This window comes from Phaenicophaeus curvirostris, chromosome 16, assembly GCF_032191515.1.
Source record: "Phaenicophaeus curvirostris isolate KB17595 chromosome 16, BPBGC_Pcur_1.0, whole genome shotgun sequence".
Classification (NCBI taxonomy): Eukaryota; Metazoa; Chordata; class Aves; order Cuculiformes; family Cuculidae; genus Phaenicophaeus; species Phaenicophaeus curvirostris.
In genome coordinates, this window is record NC_091407.1 from 17220202 (window position 1) to 17240954 (window position 20753).

The window sequence follows — 20753 nt, forward strand, 5'->3', positions numbered from 1 at the left end:
TATCACAGAATCACAGAACAACCAGGTTAGAAGAGACCCACCGGATCATTGAGTCCAACCATTCCTATCAAACACTAAACCATTCCCCTGAGCACCTCGTCCACCCGTGCCTTAAACACCTCCAGGGAAGATGACTCAACCACCTCCCTGGGCAGCCTGTTCCAGTGCCCAATGACCCTTTCTGTGAAGAATTTTTTCCTAATGTCCAGCCTAAATCTCCCCTGGCGGAGCTTGAGGCCATTCCCTCTTGTCCTGTCCCCTGTCACCTGGGAGAAGAGCCCAGCACCCTCCTCTCCACAACCTCCTTTCAGGTAGTTGTAGAGAGCAATGAGGTCTCCCCTCAGCCTCCTCTTCTCCAGGCTAAACAACCCCAGCTCTCTCAGCCGCTCCTCATAAGACCTGCTCTCCAGCCCCCTCACCAGCTTTGTTGTTCTTCTCTGGACTCGCTCCAGAGCCTCAACATCCTTCTTGTGGTGAGGGGCCCAGAACTGAACACAGTATTCGAGGAGCGGTCTCACCAGTGCCGAGTACAGAGGGAGAATAACCTCCCTGGACCTGCTGGCCACGCCATTTCTGATACAAGCCAAGATGCCATTGGCCTTCTTGGCCACCTGGGCCACTGCTGGCTCATGTTCAGTTGCTGTCAACCAATCCCCCAAGGTCCTTCTCCTCCAGGCAGCTTTCCAGCCAGACTTCTCCTAGTCTGTAGCTGCTCAGGGTTGCTGTGTCCCAAGTGCAGGACCCGGCATTTGGCCTTGTTCAACCTTATCCCACTGGTCTCAGCCCAGTGGTCCAGCCTGTTCAGATGCCTTTGGAGCATCCCTACCCTCCAGCAGATCCACACTTCCACCTAGCTTAGTGTCATCCGCAAACTTGCTAAGGGTGCACTCAATGCCTTCATCCAGGTCATTGATAAAGACATTGAACAGGGCTGGAGCCAGCACTGAGCCCTGGGGAACCCCACTTGTCACTGGCCTCCAGCTGGATTTCACACCATTTACCACCACCCTCTGGGCCCGGCCATCCAACCAGTTTTCCACCCAGGAGAGTGTGCGCCTGTCCAGGCCAGAAGCTGACAGTTTCCTAAGCAGAATGCTGTGTAATATGCTCCATGAAGTGCTTTCCTTCCTGATTGTAGGGTCAGCTCTGCCCTGAATGAAGTCCTAACCATTTCATACCCATGCTGATTCCATTCAACTGCCCACCAGGAGAGGCAGATGGTCTCTAATCAATAAATGTGCAGTTTGAGGACACTGTTAAGTCTCCACAAGACTGTTTCTTTGATGAGCAGGCTCTTAGGTGCAGAGATTTCCCATAGGGTGTTTTTTTCTCCGTTTGGTTGTTGTTTTTTTTTCCTTTTTTTTACCCGTCAGTGAAATCCAAGCAGCCAGTAGTACTCCAGCAGTTACTCCCATGAGGATGAGGTGACAACACTCCTCTGCCATTTCACTTTAGGCAACAGCGTTTCACTAGAATTCGTTCCTGACTCCAGAGCTGGCCAGGTCATAGCACTGAGCAATACAGAGAGTGACAGAACTTCCCAAAACAGGCAGGCTGGAGTAAGGGAATGTTGTTAGTGAAGGAGATCCATAAAACTTCAAGGTTCATTCTCTAACACTGACCTTTGGTAGTTGAGACAAGTATTGCTGGAAGTCGAGACAGCTCCACACCCTGGAGATCAGCCTTTTCCTCCTCTGCATCCTCTGGTTGATGAAGGGCTCTGACAGCTAAAGAAAAGCAATTAATATTAAAAGCTGTTATGCCAGGTTTTGACTCAAGTTTACTTTCTGCAGAAAACCCAGGAACACAGAAGCTTCTCTGGTAAAACAGCTTTACTGGAAAAGCTATTTCAATCCCTCATCTATGATACGAGCTGCATCAAGGTCTCCATTCCTGAATGTCTTTTTATAACTTCCACCCTCCACCTCTCTGTGTTCAGATTAAAAGTAGCTAATGCAAAGTAGCCACCTTAGCAAAGACATCCTGGAACCAAGAAATACGTCAGGCTGCATCATCAGAGCTTTTCCTGCCCAAGAGTTGCTGTTCTCTTTTTTTTCTTCAGCCAGAGTTCAACCAGTTTTAAAGGTTCGTGTTGGGCAACAAGCACAACCAAGTCTGGCAGAGATGTTCATGCCAGAGAAACCTTTAAAATAATCCTGCATACCCAAAAGAACCAAATCAAAGCACAGAAAACACGACGCATGATTCTGAAACCCAGGAGCCAACAGCAAGGCAAACTGCAGCCTATGAAACTGTTTGACCAGGTTTGTGAGGTGCAGGCTGTTCAGGCAAACCTGCCTGCCTCATCGCTTGCCACCACAGAGCTGGCTGGAATGCATCCTGCCTGCTCGCTCCCAGAAGACCATAGCATCTGCAAGTATAATCTGAGTTGCAGTTTGTGTTCTTGAGCCCCAACAGACCAAATTACCAGCATTAGGAGAAAGACAAGCATATTATTTAGCACGTAGTGCTGCTCTGGACTGGCTAAGTTATACAAAAGGAGCAGAATTCATCATCTTTGTAAGAGGAGGAAAGCATCCCTGAGGAAAATAAACATACAAAGAGAATGAAACTTTGCCAAATTGGTTATTTTCAAATATTAAAAGTAAGAATGATGAGAATCATGGCCAAGCAGAACTGAACTGACACACAAGCCCTTCATGAGCACCAGCTTAATGCTACTTGGGCCAGGTTGCCACTCTGCAGAAAGCACCAGCAGGACTGCAGAGCTGGTCACCTCACCTCCTGGATGCTGCCGCTGATGGTGTACCACACGGAACCCAGCAGTCAGGATCAGAAGGGACCTTTAAAGTCCTGTCTGGAACTTGCAGGTGCATGGCCTTGTGAGTCTTCTGTGGGGAAGTTTCACTACAGCATCGTTTACTCAGCTCAGCAATACTACAAGGAGACCCCCAGGGTCTGAAAACTCTAGCACAGAGGCTGGCATCCCCATGTAGTTACACATGCCCATGGGACAAACACGTCAACCAGGGAGAGATCTGTGGTTTGATATTCTCCTGGCTGGTGGAAATTCCTTGAAGATCTAGGCCAAATATTTTGATAAAGCAACCAGAGGATTGTCTTTCAGAAGCCAAACTGAAAAGTGCCTCCTCTCTTCCCTCTACAGGCAGCCTACTAGGATCCTCCAGTGGAAAGAAGGATGTATGTTTACATATACGGGATCAAATGTGCTTCTTGGGTCCTTACATTTGAGTCTCTTTCCAGGAAGTTACAAGGCTGTCAGGAAAGGACATGATTGTTTTCCACTGTAGGAAGCACTCACGTTCATCAGGGAAAAGCTGCAGAGAGATGTGGGAACAGAATGCTGGGAAGAAGTACAAGAGAGTCCAGGCTGCTGATCCAGCCTTCCCTCTGCCTCTCTGCAGGTGCAGAAGGTGAGTAAGGGCTGCTCAGCACTGATTTCTGCAGAGCTGCTGAAGCTTTGCTCCCTGCCCTTTTCCCTCGTGCACTGCTCTACTAAGGCAACAGCAGGTGTTCTGGTAGCCCGACATCAATGTTATAAGCCAAGTGAGTAAGATGAAAAAAATTCAGGTAAATCCATTTCTGCCCAAGAGAGTCTTTAGGAGATACAGTCCCCTTCCCTGCAACACAACACAGCAGAGCACAGATGGGCTAAGTTGCACAATGGATTAACGGGTGCTTAAAGCCCAGTGCCCTCTCCAGCCATACCCAGACCCATCTGACAGTGAGATCGTTTCTTCCCAGCACATATTGGCACCCTATTGCTATGCCGTCTGTTCCTCAACTGCCTTTCTCATGCTGATTGCTAGAGTTAAAAGTTTATAAGCCACCCTTCATTTTCACACACTTCTACTACAACCCTCTGAAGAACCTTTTCCATCTGAACTCCCTTATCTCCAATCTGCTGATATGAAAAGGACAAAGGACAAAACCAGAGCAGGCTTTCCAGCAAAGGGACACTCAGAGGCACCCAACCTTGTAGCTCTTCTCAGAGGCACAGCTGCAGGAGGTCTCAGATCAACCTGATCCACTGTATCCAGCAAGAGGGCCCAAGAGAGGTGTGTATGAATTACGGGCCCAGGGAACAAGGGATGTGAAGCACCTGCATGAGTCCCACACCAGACACCTTGACACATCTCCTGTGTGCTGCAGAGACACTCCTGTGAGAGGGGAACTTTTGCAGATTGTAGCAACTGGTTTGGAAACATAAAAGTAGGCATATTGCTCCCACCCTGCACTTTTAGTAACCGAGACCTTTAGCACAAGGCTGATATGTAAAGACAAAGGGCGCTAGCTCTGTGCCTGCCTGGCTTCCATGTCATGCTTTGCCTGGGAGAAAAAACAGAGCTCAAAAGCATTCAGGGCCATCACCTTGCTCTGTCGCATCGTGAATCAGGATCCAGGACACCAGCTCTCCCCCCAAAACAGAGGCACAGCTCTCTGTGCACATGGCTGTCCAGGCAGGGCAGGTAGACAAGCAGCTCTGCTTGGCTGCTGCGGTAGATGGCATTGATGGAACTGCAGTCTCTCATGCCAGCCAGCTATGGGTCAGATGGCCCAAGGATGCTCTGCAAAGTGCTGCAGGCTTTGGGCCCTCTCACGCCTAACGCCAGCACCAGCAGTACCTTGCCAGTCTCTGAAGTGTAGGAAGAAGGCAGCTTTGCTGTGAAAGACAAACATGTGTGTGACTAAAACATGCAACAACCTGCCTCAAGGTCGGTCACTCCACTCAAGTGTCCTCTTCAGATCTGTCATAGCCAGACTTCAACAAAGAAACCTCCTAGTTACCTGTCCTGTGGGTCATGTGCTGGCAACCAGCTTCGCCCAAGAGTAAATTGAGATCACCCAAGGTAGCCCAATAAAGAAAGCGGAGCTGGTGAGCTCCATTTGCTGTGGGAAGGAGTGTGCACACGGTTAATGCTACAGAGCAGTTGATACACTAGAAGTCAGCACTTCTTGTTCAGTAGCTGCTGATGCCCTCAAGGACAGCTGGGGACAGAAGGAGAGGATGGACAAGGACACAGGCCTGCAGAGAAGGCCTTTTCTGTCGTTTTCATCAGATATGGGAAAAATGGGAAGGGGATCACAAACTGGAAATCCGTGGATTTCTTTTCCAGATTATTTCCTTCTGCGTTAAATGCAGAGGTTGTGCTATGGGGTAGGATGACAGAGCCAGGCAAACACTTGGTTTGCAACCTTTATCTCCCTGCCAGGACTCGAGCTGTGGCTTCCCTTATTTCCAGCAACAACTCTTTCCAGTGCCTCTGGCAAACCTCTCTCCAGGTCTGCTGTTGGGGTCCAGCAAGGACCTCAGAAAAAGAGGAAATGTGGCTCCTCTGCAGCTGTTAGAGAAAGCAGCACGGCGTGTAATTTCCTTCCCTTTAGGTTTAAAAACATATTCAATTACACTATTTGTTGCATAAGAATCAGAAGCCAGAACAAGTCTCCAGAGCAGGCAGATAAAGGAGAAACTGACTGTAAATATTTAAAATAATCATTTTAAAGTTTTGAAGCTACAGGTAAAAATCTAATTTACAAACTTGCATAGCAGTGCTCAAATGAATTGCCTCTTCCTACAAAATGTTCCTAAATAATGGTGCATGGTGCACAGCACTGAAGCAGACCTGCTGCCTGTCAGCCCCTAATGGCTGGTGATTTCATGGCTTTCTTACTCATTTATGGAGTCCCTCTTCATTTCTCCAGCTATCACTATGAATGCATTACATGCACAGCACAGGCAAATGCAGCTGCAACCTTGTTTCTGGGGCAGTCTGCTCCTGTTGTGTTCAAATTTAGATAAGGGGGCAGGGGGACTGGAGAATTTTTCTCTGATAAAGGTGATTCACTCACCTTCTACCTGAGAAAAATGAAATCCATTTCTCATGCTCAGCCTGCCTATGCCCTTCTGCAAGAGGAATGGGTTCCCTGTATTTGTGCTGGTGTTGCATACAAGCCTTTCAGGAGAACTTCTTGGCGTAAAAGCAAGTACAAGCTCTACTGTACTGCAGAGGCAACTCCTGTATTTTGCAGCTAATGTAACCCCTGTTATTTTAGAGTTATATTGCATTAGCAACCAGTAACACTCCATACAAACTTTCAGACAGGCTTCAACATCTCTGTTTCACAAATGGAAAAACAAAGACTTGTGTGGCACATGTCAGTACTTGAAAACATTGGTATCTGATCTTAAACACAAAATTTGCGTTCAGAGACTCACACCATTTTTGTTTATCTTATCTTCTTCACCTCCCATCTCAGACCATCTTCTGTTAGCAAACGTGACATTTTATTAGCCAGTGCAATGATCAATGGGGAAGGGGGAATTAAGGCTAGATTTTCTGCAGTTAAAACCTTCAGGAAAATCAAATACACTGCAGCTCCCCCCAGGGTGTCTGCCCCTTCTGAGTTTTACTCACCCTAGCAAGCATTCTTGTTGATTTGGGATATGTGCATGGGGAAAATAGGGTGTTAACATGTTACCAATCAGTGAGGAACCAAAATCTCACCACCTGCAATCCTAGATTTTGACAGTTCACACACAATGAATGTGGCATTAATCAGTCTGGCCCAAAGCCTGCAAAATTAAAGCCATGAAGTCAAATAGAAATTCTAGGCTGCCTGTCTCAGCCACAGTAACAAACACAAACTTTCCCTTGTTAGAGTGATACAGAATTCCCAGTCCATCTCTGGAGGCAGCAGAGGACGCAGCATTATTCTCCAAGGGACCTGGGTGTTGTCTCGTAGTGATAATGGCTGAGCAGGAAAATCAGTGGATACTAATTCCACCTATTTAACTCACATGTCTAGCCCTGGAGCTGAGCACTCCCATCAGGGAAAGATTGCTGCAAAAACCCAACAACTAAAGTGGCTTGAGAAACAAAAACATATAAAAGGTTACGAACTCAACTCATGGATATTCAGCGCTGGGAACAGAAGGAAAGAAACAGCCCAAGATTTTTTATCATTTCTTCTGGGAAAGACATAAAAACTGATAAAGCAACAACTCATGTAAATCCGATACCCTCTTCCCCTATGCTCACCACTCTGCACCTTAGTACATTGACAGATCCTTGACTTCAACTCTAGATCACCACGTGGTGAAGGAACACTAGACCTCACCTGAGCTAGAGAGCAGCACATCCTGCTGGGGATAGAGCAGGTGGAGTCCACAGACATCCAGACCAGCACCATGTACCAGCTGCAACATGTGATGGGTAGCTAGGGGACTTCAGAAGAGTTTCAAACAGCAACACCATGGCAACCTGAACAGCAAGGGCACATTGAAGAAGTGAGCCAAATGCTCCCAAGCCCTCAGCAACCACACAGCTGTATCTCTTTTGCTCACCTTTAATTCCCATGCTTTATCTACATTGTAAGGGCTTTCTTTTATTGTATGTTTATATGCAGTTCAGCTCAGCAGGCTCTTAGCTCCAGACTGAATCATAACTACCTATAATTATGATTGAATCTTTCTGCTGATATAATTGTCCCTTTTGTCACATAAATCTACTAGGAAAAAACTGCACATTCTCTGGGACAGAGACTGAAGTGTATCGCTCCTGCTGTTTTAACCTCACATGCTGCAGAAAGGTGGTTAAATAATAATAGACCAAATGACTGTTTCTTTATAACTACAAAAGTGCCAAAACCAACATTAAAAAAACACATCAAAAGGCAGACACATCACTGGGACTGTCCTAGACCCGCATTTTGAAATCTGCTTTACCAGACTCATCCAATTCAGCCCATCCCCTCATGTAAGAAGAGACACACCAAAACAACCCAGTTGTCTATACCCAAAAGAGAAACAAATTATCATTACTTTCTGACTAGAAGAAACATTGCTTCAAAAGCAGGCACTTTATGACAGGAAGTTGTGTGGTGCTGTGGGTAATAAATTGTCTGGCTGTAGAGCAGAGAAGCGTGATTGTACCACCCTCAAATATGTACGTAGTTCTCCTGGTTCTACAGCAACACAACACCTCCAGCAGCAAGCTTTATGGCTGCAGCAAATGCCAAATTAATTCATCACTATTGGGCACTTTAAATGAAATGCTACTCCCCCATAAACACATTATGAGGCTTATACCATCACAATAAATACAGACATAAATTTACTCAGATCATAAAGAGGTCTAATGAGGAATAAAAGCTCTATTTCTTCACATTTGTCTATCTCAAGCTCTCCTAATGTTAAGTTGGTATTCACAGTATCCAATAAGGAAGTATTTTTCTGTAGCCACTATGAGCACCCTGGGGGCTCGGCTGCCTGGGCTCAAGCCAACTTTCACCATGCGGCACCCAGAAACCTCTGGACCAGCTGTCTCTCCTTGCGCAGGAGCCAGGCACTTGGCCTTGGTCTCTCTGGGCTTTGCTGCAGGTATGCCTCAGCCCTCTCACACATGATCCTAGCCATTATCCTAACTGACTGACCTTCTGGCTTGGCCTTGGCACTGTGAACTCCTGGCTGGCCCTGCTCTGCTCTTCTTGCATGAGTGCTATGGGACCCCATGCGGTATGCGAGGCCTCTGCCTGCCTCACTGTCTGCCTCGGCTCCCAGCTCGCTTCCCCTTGCAGAGCGCCCTGCCCTTACTGCCAGAGGTCTGCTGGGACACACCAGCATCACTCCTGAGGCAAGCCAAGGGACTTTAACCAAGACACGAGGTGCTTTCCAACTGTGCCAGGTGCTTGGTATCTTCGGCTCCTAATGGTGGACTTAAGCACTTTCAGGAGCAAACCTGGTACACTCAGCCACTGCTCAAGCTTGCTGCGTGTTCAGGAAGGACTTGGTGTTCCTGCACCTCCCTGAATCAACGTTGACAGGAAATAGAACTCTGTCAGATCAAACATTCAGTGTTTTGTGTTGCACGAGGGCTAAGAAAGGTGAGTTACCGCAGTTACCAAGTTATCGTACATGGGTGGAGGTCCAGTACATTTTGGTATGCACTCCTAAACAAGAGGCAAATATGAGCACATTGTTACCTTCACCTGCTCATCTGGGGTAAACTAAGGAGGACATGTGCACAGCAGCTGCAGGTCAGGCATCAGTAGCTTCTGAAGTGATTTTTGAATGTTTCTGAGCACAGATTTAAAATAAATAAATAAATTTGTGCTCTATATTGGCTTGCAGTCAAATGGGCTTAGGTTATCAAAATCCTGTCTGTTTTTACTGATGTGCACCTGGTCGGTAGCAATTTCTCCAGCCCCCGAATTTCATAGTTTAATCTTCCATGGCTCAGAGCAATCAGCACATCAATACCGATGACAAAACATGCAGCTGATGCATTCAGGTCTGAGTGAGAAATACTTCAAGATCAGTATTTGTACCGAACCTCACAATTGAAATATTCCAGGTTACTTAATCATCTCTCAGTTTCACACGTCATCCCACAAGTCAGAAAAAAGTGGTTTGGTTAGTTGGTTTTTTTACCTCAGTGTCTGCATCTCTGCAAGCACCGATGTCACTGCCACCAGGGAAGTATTTTTATCAGTTTCAGCTGTCTGCCAGTAAAATCCACCTGGCTCTACAAACACCTTCTCCACTGCCTGAAACACACAAAAGACATCTCTCACCTGTGTGATCTCAATCCCTCAAAATAAAGGGCTAGGAAAAAAGATTTTATGACTAGAGAGACAAGGATGCATCTTAATGGGTTAAACTCATTAGTCCAGTGTTGCTAATCTATCATCATTTGCTTTGTTACTACCATATCGCTCGCTCCAGTTAAGTGATAGCCCAAGAATATGAATCCGCAACTGCTTCCCAAGAGACTGAACATTCCCAGAGTCCAACCCAGTGACCCTTCATCACACAGAGTACCCACTGGCAGGAACACGAGCTGCACACAAATGCCACTGCAGGATTAGGCTGAGCAGCTCAAGGCCTTATGTCTTCACAACAGCGCTGAGCCTCCAGCAGAAAAAGGCTTTGTTAAAGGAATGCCCCAATTAACTAATCAAACGGAAGGGTAGGGAAAGAATTGCATGAACTTCTGCATGCCTGCAACCAAAATAAGGACATCTCTCCTGTGTTCATGTCACCACAAGTGACACATATCTGTAAGTCTGATTGTGCCACGTACTTGTGGACAGGCAAAAGGACTCTGGGATTTAGGTCACAGCTTTATGGTAGTGCAGCACTTTCTAGTCTCAGCACCTTATTTTGCTTCTCATCCATTTTCCAGACAGTCAAGCAAGCAACTTGTACAAGTGTGAGTTTAGAGATGTGTCACTCATGGGAATTCACAGTGACTTCATGCTCAGTAAGCAGGGCCACGGTCCAGGAGTAAATGCAGCTGCTGAAAGTCACTTTTGTGAAGTTCTGGTTTGGGAAAAGGTGATGTTTACTGCTATGCCAATAGTGAACATTCCAGAAATAGGGATGCAGTTAGGCAGAGTTGACAGCAGGCAGGATACATTTTAAGATTAGGGAAAATAATTGTTCCTTTTGAGAGGGGCTCAGGTGGTGCATCCTTAGCAGCTTCACTGGCTTTAAAGACTCAACTTTGATTTACAGCAGTTGTTAACCTGTTCTTGTCTCACGTGGATGGACCTTTTCACAACAGGAAAAAGGAATTATATTTCAACATGGTTTTATCAGGAATTTCTTATGGGCAAAAAATGGACTAACATTGCGTGAAGAGGTATCTGTCCTGGATTATTAGGTAAATAAAATGCTGTTTAATTGTGCAGTCACATTAGAGTTTGCTTTTGAATTGCTTGGAAAATGATAGGCACTACATATCACTCTGCAAGTGTTTAAAAACAACAATCCGAAAATGAAATTGGAATACTATTAAACCCCTTCTGACACCTGCCCTTCTGCTTCAGCAGCCTTTTGTGTTTTTTCCTTCCTGTTTCCCGTGCTCCATGAAATATCTACCTAAAAGCAGAACTAAGGATTTCACTTCCCACTCTGTTTCAGCCAATACAACTACACCAAACCAGGAGCTTTGACCTGTCTTGGTGGATTTGTCCATTTTGTCCTGCAATTCCTCACTCACCAGCCTCCACTTGGGATATTGCACTTGGATGCTGTGGAAAATACCAGCAGAGGAAAAGCAAGAAATCACTGATTTGAGGAAACATAAGATTTTCTCCATTTCCAATGTTTGCTGCCAGCTCCTGCATCCAACACTGGCACAACATAGTGAGCACAGACAAGTCTTATAAAACAAGAAGACAGCAAGACCCCAGCCTTCCGGGATTCAAGCTGTTCCTTGAGCAATCCTAAAGTCTATGAACTTTCAAGAAGAAGGAAAAGAGAAGGGACAAACATGGTCAGACCAATTCCAACCCACAGCTCCATGGAAATCTTCATTACAGCCATTCAGCCCCAGTTGTGACACAGAGGACACACTGGGAAAGCCAAGGTGCAAAGCTGCCCTTTAGGAAGTACCACAGTGTGAGCTGTGGGTCGATTCTCATCCCAGGCACGCTGCTGTGTGGTCAGCCTCCCTCTTGCAAGAGCAGGGATCCCACATGGGAATCAAGGCCTGTGGGAAATTGCTATATGATCTGTCAGATACTGTTTGCTAGCAGCCAGCCTGAATATGATTTCACAAAGCAACAGAGAATGAAGCTTGAAAAAGTCTTAGTTGTCCTAGAAAATCCTTTTTCTCATGGATAAGAAAATACACGTGGGTGGCTACAGCACAGCTGCCCCTGGTCTTCCAAGCCTAGCTAAAATGTGCCAGTGTAGGAGAACTCCTGACACTCTCCTTCCTGATAACACACAGGAAAGACAGGAAAAAAGCAACTTTCCAATGCACATGGAGAGAATGGCATCAAGTTGTTGTTACAATGTTGAGATGAGCCCTGTTTGATGCATAACGCAGGTGATGATCTGCAGGCACTGGCATGACCTCGCTCTCATTGCAATCACTGGGGCTATTCTGACACCCTTTATCTTCATGCTGCTGCAGTGCTGTTTTTAATGGTAGGTGTGGGAATTGTCTTGGTCTCACCCCAGGGCTGGCTCCTCTCTTATGCCTCCAACGATGCTACAGTAGCTGTAATGGTTCTGTGCAAACATAGCAGTTCAGAAAGTCTCCCACATGAGAGCTGGCGCATCACCCATCTATTGGTGGTGAGAAAGAGATTCCCTCCCCCTGCACAGCACAGAACAGGGGAGAGGCTGTCCGGCCTTCGATACCCACCTGAAAATACCTCTTCTCTGCAGACTCAGGGCACTGAAATAGTCTCACATCTCATAGTAAATGCATTACAGCACAGAGGAAAGGTACCCTACAGTCAGCCAACAGCAGCCCCAAGGGTACTTTGACTTATTCAAACCCCCGAATCATTTAACAGTAATCATGTTCATGACTGTTTCCCTCAACCCCCATTGTAAAAAAATGGGGTCTTACAGTGCTGATATCCTCTCCATCTGTATTGCCATGAGCAGGAAGGGAGGGCACACGCATAGCCTCCCAGCCTGCAGAAAAGGAGGCCAAGGGGAGACCTTATCGCTGTCTACAAGTGCCTGAAAAGAGGCTGGAAAGAGGTGGGTGCTGGGCTCTTCTCCCAAGTGACAGGTGATAGGAGAGGCAATGGCCTCAGGTTGCACCAGGGGATGTTTAGATTGAGTATCAGGAAAAAATTTCTTCACTAAAAGGGTTCTCAGGCCCTGGCAGAGGCTGCCTGGGGCAGTGGTGGTGTCCCCAATCCCAGAGGGATCAAACAGATGGGCAGATGAGATGCTAAGGCATCTGGTTTAGTAGTGGACAGGGATGGCTGGATTCGATCACCTCAAAGGTCTTTTCCAGCCAAGTGATTCTATGATTTGTATTTGTACCTTTTTGTCAATTACTCTTTATCTTACTTGTTTTGGGAGACAAATTCAGATTTCTGCTGCCTTAAGACACTGGAAAAGACCTGGTTTCCCGTAACCAGGAGTGAACATACGTAATTTTTTCAGAAAAGCATTAAAGTGAACCCCCCTGCTGCTTTGCTTCAGACAATATAACCGAGATGAAGCCAGGCAGTTATGGGAAGGAAATTCACAGCAGAACAAAAACAAGTTGTAAAATACCAAGCAGAAACAAGAATAAGCACATTTTTGAGAAGACTGGAGCTGTGTGCAGCAAACCCAGGAATCTTTAACTGTCATACACAAATATGAGCAAATCTAATCTCTCTTTTTCTTGCTTGCGGTGTATTCTGCTCTCATTTCCAGCAAAGAAATAACTTTTCCTGTCAGATGATCTAGAAGTCTTTTAAGTTGCAAGGAGTTTTCTAAACTGCTTCCCAGCCACAGCAGGAAACCAGAAACTGAAGGAAGAATTTCCACATGCTCCACAATCTCCGCTTGTCACATGCAAGGTGCTTCCAAACACAAAGATCTGCTCAGCCATTATCACTATGAGGCAACAGCCATATCCCGTGGAGAAAGATGCTGCCACCACCAGAGACTGGGAGTTCTGTATCGTTGTAACTCACCAACCCTGTCAATGGCAGTGGAGGAAGCACCGTGCTCACTCTGTCAAAGGCCTGGATGCAGGCACACAGGCAAGGCTCACGTCTGAAGTGATTCACTGAATCACACCCCTGAATTAGGCACCATTACCCTCAGACTCTCTCCTCTCCCTGCTATCATGAATCCCAACGCATTAGCACAGTATTCCCTGTGGAATCCTGATTAACACAATTATGAATTTGTACCCTGCAAGACGCATCTCACTTTCCCTTGCCCCTTTCTGGACAGAGAAAGGGATATTTTAAGCCACAGAAGAGAAAGGATGAGACAACTTCCACCCTTTCTGCCCATCACACACAACACTAATGGGTAAACACACCATTTAAATGCGAGACATCAAATTTTAGGAAGAATGAACAACTATAACTGTTTATTCCTCCCCAGGCTATGTATTCATCTTTGTGCCAGCTCTGGTAGACATCATTGCAGTCCTTTCTCCTTTAAAGGTCAGGGGTTTTTAGTTAATATACAAACACCAATGACAGCCTGAACTCCTGGCACTACTAAATTCAACTCCAGACTCCAAAGGGACTCAGCTAGGGCCAGGATGTCACCCTCTCCTTTCTGCCTCATGAAGACACAGCCACGCAGCTATTCTGTGCCTGCAGCAAAGCATTAATTTCTATAAATGCATATAGATAAGGCCCCAGGACAAATGTCTCACAGACTAGTGACAACCATGTGGAATCACAAGTCATATGATGTGCTCTCACTAAAGCTGTTGATACACAGCAGACTCAGGGTGCCAGACACGCAGGACCTGGCCCTTAGCATCAACTCAGATAAAGACAAGAAACAAGCAAGATTTAGAAAGCAAAGGGCAGGGTAGACCTGTCCTTTTTACAACTTCAGCCTGGATTTCAAACAGTCAGGCTGCTGGTCTTGGGGCAGGCACCTGCCATGCTGCAAGGCCCAGATGCTGGCTCTGGTTTGGGGAAGCAGATGCAGACATGCTGTTCTGGGTGTTTGATCCCTCCCCTAATATTTGTTTCAGCTTTCAAGCCTTGTCATCAGGCTCAGCAGAAGCTCTGGAGGAGGAAAGTACTGCCCTGAGCCATTCACTAGACGTGAGAGCTCACAGCAACACGTGGAGCAGGTCTAGGAGCTGGCAGAGTTGTGCTGCATTCCACGTAGCTCAGACCATGCTTTCCATCCATGAAACAGGATGGGGCCCAACGTGGGCACCACTTGACAGCTGCTGGTTTGTTGCTTCTCACACAGCATGAAAGGAGAAGGAGGGAAAACATGGACCAATAAACTCCAATCACAACAGCATAATTGACACCAAAAGGCACAAAATGGCAACGTACCACCAGTCGTTGCGATTTGAGGTGGCCCATACAGCCAAGAGCCTGAGGAGAGCTGGCCATTCAGGGAGATACTCTGGAAGGGGCCCAAAACAATCACCTTTTGGTCAAGAGTTCCAGTGTCCTGAACAACTTCCAGAGAGCAAGAGAAATTCAGAGTGCCTTAACGGAACAAACAGGCAGAGGAAAAGCAGCATCCACGCTGGCTACAGATGTTGTCTGTGTCCTCAAGGTTAATGCTTGCATCCTAAGGCTTACCAGGAGAGAGCACTTTTATTTTATGTTAAAATGAAGCAGTCCTTTTTGCTGACACAGGACATCACAGTTCCTAACTTCCACAAGGATTATGTCACTCCTAACCTAACCTGGGGTTCCAATGACTGTGCTGTGAGTTGACCATTCACATCACAAATGAATTACTGCAGGTTAACACGCTGCACACAGGGCATTAATAAGAAAGCCATGAAGAAAAACAGCAAGAGAAAAGCAATCTGTTTGGGGTCCAGAACAGACTGAAAACACATGAGACCAATTGATTGCAAACAAGATATTGGTTTATGCTCTAACAAAGAATGCGCTTAAGGTTATTACAGCTACTGCTAGCGAAGGTTCATGACAATCATGCACAGAGCTAGTCAGCACAGACAGACAGCGATTTCACCTGATGTTCCCTGTCCCTCCGCTCCTGCCCACTTGTTTTACCAACCTGTCAGGATTTTATCTCTGACTGTCAGCTACCTGGAGCAAAACCAGGTGTTCACTGCATGCTTTCCTAACACATGGTTCCTTGGTCTATTTAGTTTTGTACACATCACCTCAAAATAAATATAAACGTATGAAGAGGAAGCATGGGTCACTGGCCTTGTACCCAGTCTTCAAAGGAATGAAGTTAAAAGAATTTGATATTGAATTTTCTATGCAGCACTTTGTGGTTGTGCTTTAATGACACTTGGAACACTCTCAGTCGGTGCCACTTTGTAAAGCTCCAGGGCAGACAACAGGGTAGCTGCTGCCTGCTGAGAGTCTGTCTCAGTGAGCCAGGCCTTGAGACGTCAGCCTCTCTGTTTATCTGCAAGACACATCTATCAGAGCCACGATACAGAGAGCAAGTCAGGCCTGGGAACCCAGGTGGCATAGAGTATTTGCACTTCGGAAAAGAATGGGGCCTTTAAACTGACTTCAGTTTTTCTATGGCATCAAGGCAAAGATCCACCCCTAGGAAGTGCCTACTATCTTGCTGTTCAGTTTCTAATGATTTATAATTCCCCTAATAAGGGATTTGCATAAAAGCCCTGACTGTTTCAAATGATGCCTTATTTTATGCCTTAAAAGCGTACAGCAGATTTATCTTTTACAAGAATGTCAGACCACTTTACAGCACTTGCTTCTACTTGAAAGCTACAGGAACTGTAAATCAACAACATTAAGCCTCCTTTTCCTTCATACAAGTGGGATAAACCTTTAGGCAAATTGCTAAGTGCACTGCTAAGCCCTTAAGCTCTCATGACATCGATTCTCAGAGTAAGAGTAATCCCCAAATCCGGTTGAAATTGCAGGAAAGTTCTCATGTTACATTATTTTCAGAAATAAACTTTGTTGTGAACCAGAACTGCAGTCTCCACCATTTCCTGCAATTGTGTCTCAAGATTTTTTGTTCATTTAGAAATATCGGGAAAAGACCTTGACTGTCCAAAGGCTGGTGATGTCACAGGAAAGAAATAAGACCAATATTCATAGAATCATGGAATCCATTCTAGAATAGTTTGGGTCAGAAGGGACCCTAAAGCTCATCCAGTTCCACCCCCTGCCATGGGCAGGGACACCTCCCACTGGATCAGGGGCTCCAAGACCCATCCAACCTGGCCTCCAGGGATGGGGCAGCCACAGCTTCCTTGGGCAATCTGGGCCAGGGCCTCCCCACCCTCACAGCAAAACATTTCTTCCTAAGAACTCATCCCATTCTCTCCTCTTTCAGCTGAAAACCCTTCCTGCCTGTCCTATCCCTGCACTCCCTGATCAAGGGCCCTCCCCAGGTTCCCTGGAGCCCCTTTCAGCACTGGAAGCTGCTCTAAGGTCTCCACAGAGCCTTCTCTTCTCCAGGCTGAACAAACTCAACTCTCTCAGCCATTCCCTCAAAAGGTATGGATATCAGTTCATACTCAGAGCTTCTTTGAAACCTGGTCTAAATATTTACACTAAGGCAGCATAAGGTGTTAACAGCCTAAAAGCAATGTTGGATGCCCCTTAGGAATAAACTCTCCTGTATATATAATGAATTCTTGTAACGATTCATTCACCCGAATAGCTGTTCTGGAGCACTTTCTAGCTTCACAGCAGCGAAAGAGTTAATTATTGTTCTACTTACAGATAGAACAAGGTGAACATTTTTGCACATGTCTCTAGGCAGGCAGGTGATATTAAGCACTTGATTTGAAGAGGTAGCATGTCCCTATAATCCCATACACTTCAGTGGAAATCTGTACAGTTTAGAAGCATTTGTTTTCAAACTCTATTTAAATCCTTCCCTACAGCCAAAAAGAATACCTGTCAACACTGCCAGAACAACAACTCTTATTGGGCCTAATGATAAAAAAAATTGCCAGAAATCCAAGCATTTTTCTACAGTACTCGAGGATCTGGATTAACAGCAGTGATGTGACTGAGCAGGACAGAGGGAATCTCAGGAAGAAGTGGACACAGCTGGTTTCGGAAGTGATTGGCCAGTTCTGCCCTCCAGAAGATAACATCTGGAAGACACATACAGGCTAGAAATGCAGAAATCCTCTGGTAAAAATTGGATGTTCTTTGTAGATCTTCTTTAGTCTGCAAAGAGTCAGTGGTTAAAAAACATTGACGATGGCCTTGGGAGCTTTGTTCTACACAACACACCTGTAACAGCTTTCTCTGCCCAAAGGCCTCCCCGCCTCCTGCTTCATGCATCTGCTGTACAGCTGCGCTTCAGATTCTCCAAACCAAACCCCTCAGCCTCCCAAACCATTGCATCCTGCATCCTTGCAACCAAAGCTCTAAGCTCATCCTCCCCCGACAGAAATCATGCTCCTCCCAAAATCCTGGTAACACCCCACTCACAGATCCAAAAATAGAACTGAAGGTTCTGTCTGGATCCTCCTCGGATTCCTGATGCAGGAGATGGGACATTGGAGCAGATGCCACCTGCCATGGTCGGTTATGCCCATCAGCTGCGTGGCAGGGCTCACCCATGACCTGGGGACACACCTCCACATAGAACAGACTCAAAGTGCCCCTTGGTGAATGTACACTAGCAGCACCACCCCTTCTGCCAGAGCTCCTGACACACTCAGACCACTCAGCAATCAAACTTCCCCACAAATGGCAACTAACAAGTTAGGAACAATCTTCCATTGGTTGCAAGACACTGGCATAAAAAAACACTCATGACACCCATCAGACCACAAACTCTACTCCAAAGCAGATTACATACCACACTGAAAGAGGGAAAAGATGTCATAAACAGGACCATAAACCAGTCCAATACAATGAAATGTGAGTTTGTAAAGGGTTTGCCAGGGTTATAAATTAAAATATTCATTAATTTTAAAAGATTAATAATAATATAATATTGATTCATTAATATTGACTATCACACTGCTAAGTTAGTTTTCCATCATTTAACCTCCTCTCCCTTTGTTTTTCCTGTTTGGCTCTTAATTAGTAGGACTTTCAGAGAACAAAATTGGTGACCTCAATGAGACCCAATTAGAAATTAACAGTCAATAATTATGCAAAACATCATCTCTGCACCTCTTATTGCACCTTGAAAGCAGAACTTAAGCAGGAAAGATGTGCAAATAAATCCTCAAATCGGGCGACAGATATCATGAGGTCTTCTAAGCCACCAGAGAACTGTGGGAATGCGAAGTAGATTCTTGGAAAGCATAGGTTGTAAAAATTTAACTCCCATCAGGCGTGCTTGTAGCCACACCATGTCCACCAGAATTACAAGAGGGGAATGTAAGCATTTGGTATGACAAGTTAGGAAAACAAAACCATGCAGGGATGTTTACATTTGCCTCACTATCAGTTGTTTGAAGGACAGAAAAACCACCCAAACTAAACTCCCAAAATCTGACAAAATTGGGAGGAAACATAGCAGAACAACTTGATATAGAAAGATATGCCATCCCAGTTGAATAAGGCAAAAGGAATAAGGCAAAAGGCTTATTGATCTGCTGAGAACAGGAGATTTTGCCTTGAGAAACCACTCTTGTATTTCTGTTTATAACCACTAGACCTTGGGATGGAGAAATAAAATGTGACAAAAAATAAAACACACACAGATGACAGTGAAGTGGCCATTAAATAAAAAGTTGATGGCTTAGAGATCTGGAATATAGCTCAGCTGCAGTTAATAGCAACTGAGGAGAAAAAAAAACCAAACTAAAACACCAATAAAGCCAGCAACAACCCATAGTAACAGGGAACTCACAGGCTGCACTAGTGTGGTTCTCAACCATGAACCGTACCCCACTGTTAGAGCTGTGATCCTGCAGTGGGCAACAGGCATCAAACACCATCAAAGCGGATGAGTGATAAACACACTCAGCATGTTCCTTCACACCAGGCTTGGGCAAGCTGGGGAAAGTGAAACCTTGCCTGAATGGTACAGCCAAGTCCTTAGGCTCTCAGCAGAGCAATCCAGTGCTGTGAAAGTCATAGTTGTTTATAATTGGAAGAATATCCATGGACAGCTGCCATTCACAGAGAAAGATAGGCATTCACAGAGAAAGATAGGCATTTCCCCCCATACATCCAGCAGACACAAATCTGTACCTAATATGCTGCGTAATCTTACACCTTTGGCACTGAAAATGGACCCCATCCTCTACACATTACGAACGCTAAAATATCCGTTTACCATAACACTTCTGGTTAACATTTACACTACTTGCCATGGCTTTTTTACATAATCCTGAAATACTAACTAAGAATTCCCTACATTCTTACAGCAAATAGGTGCAACAAGAACACCTTGAAACCCAACAATATTTCAAAGGTGAGCCCTGATAAGTAATTCTCTTTGTGCCCATAGAGACAACTTGAAGAAGAACCCCAACAGAACCTGTTATCTGATCCAATTCCATTAACACTACAGCGAGAGATTGAAGACTTTAGTAGAAAGAGTGAGCCCAGCACATTTCTCTCCAACAGCAGCTGAAGCTGCTCAAGGGGAGGGATGGGGAGACAGGACTAGTCGCTGTTGTTTTCCTTGTCTCTGCTGTGGCTGACATTTCTGAGAGACTTTTATTGTTCTTATCAGCTTAGGTCTCCGTGGGGGAAAGGAGCAGCTCCACAAATGCCTCAGGAAAGCAAAACTGATAAAAGTCATTGTTACCACAAAGAAAAATGGTAGAGCGTCTAATGAGAGGAAAACTCAAGTAGCCATGGTTGCTCTGAGGAACACCATTCAAACACCTTTTAGCTTCACTGCTGTGCATATGAGCTGAACTCAACAGCAGGGTCAGTGACTACAAACGAGGATCAGAATAGCATTTAGAGTTTATATGTGGGCTGGAAACTCTGTATGGCTTGTTCCACCACTTTGTGATACAAGGCTGCCCAGCAGAAGCATCATGAGCCTGCAGCTTCAAAAGTTAATTCAATTCCTAACACTGGATACACGTTTTGAGCATACTCAGCACTCAATTTTGATGCTTTGGCCAACCCCTTAGCTGAAACCAGCAGAGAGCAACAAGGCAAGTCGACAGAAGGCAGGTAGGTCCCTGGTTTTCTTCTCTCCATGGAGCAAACATCTTGAATTCAGTTGTCTTAGACAGAAATCAACATTAAGCCCTTGTGCAGTCTAGCAGGCTCATTAGCTCCACTGCTTCTACCAATGGGTGCTCGAACACTACAGAAATGTTGCCCATTGTTTTGGGGTTGAGCTTTTTTGGTGAGGTTTTAATCATGACATTTGCTGCCAGCATCAATCATTCACTTGCAGGAGC

At 45.6% G+C, this 20753-nt stretch overlaps 1 protein-coding gene across 1 annotated transcript in view; it reads right to left on the reverse strand.

Annotated features, from left to right (window-relative positions):
• Positions 1-20753, reverse strand: part of DNAAF8 (dynein axonemal assembly factor 8) — a 101273-nt gene that overhangs the window by 41953 nt on the left and 38567 nt on the right. Inside the window, 8 exon segments of the mRNA XM_069870285.1 lie at positions 1619-1702; positions 1704-1727; positions 4354-4645; positions 7102-7211; positions 7213-7244; positions 9413-9468; positions 9471-9528; positions 17395-17589. Of these exon segments, the coding sequence (XP_069726386.1) occupies positions 1619-1702; positions 1704-1727; positions 4354-4645; positions 7102-7211; positions 7213-7244; positions 9413-9468; positions 9471-9528; positions 17395-17589 (851 nt within the window).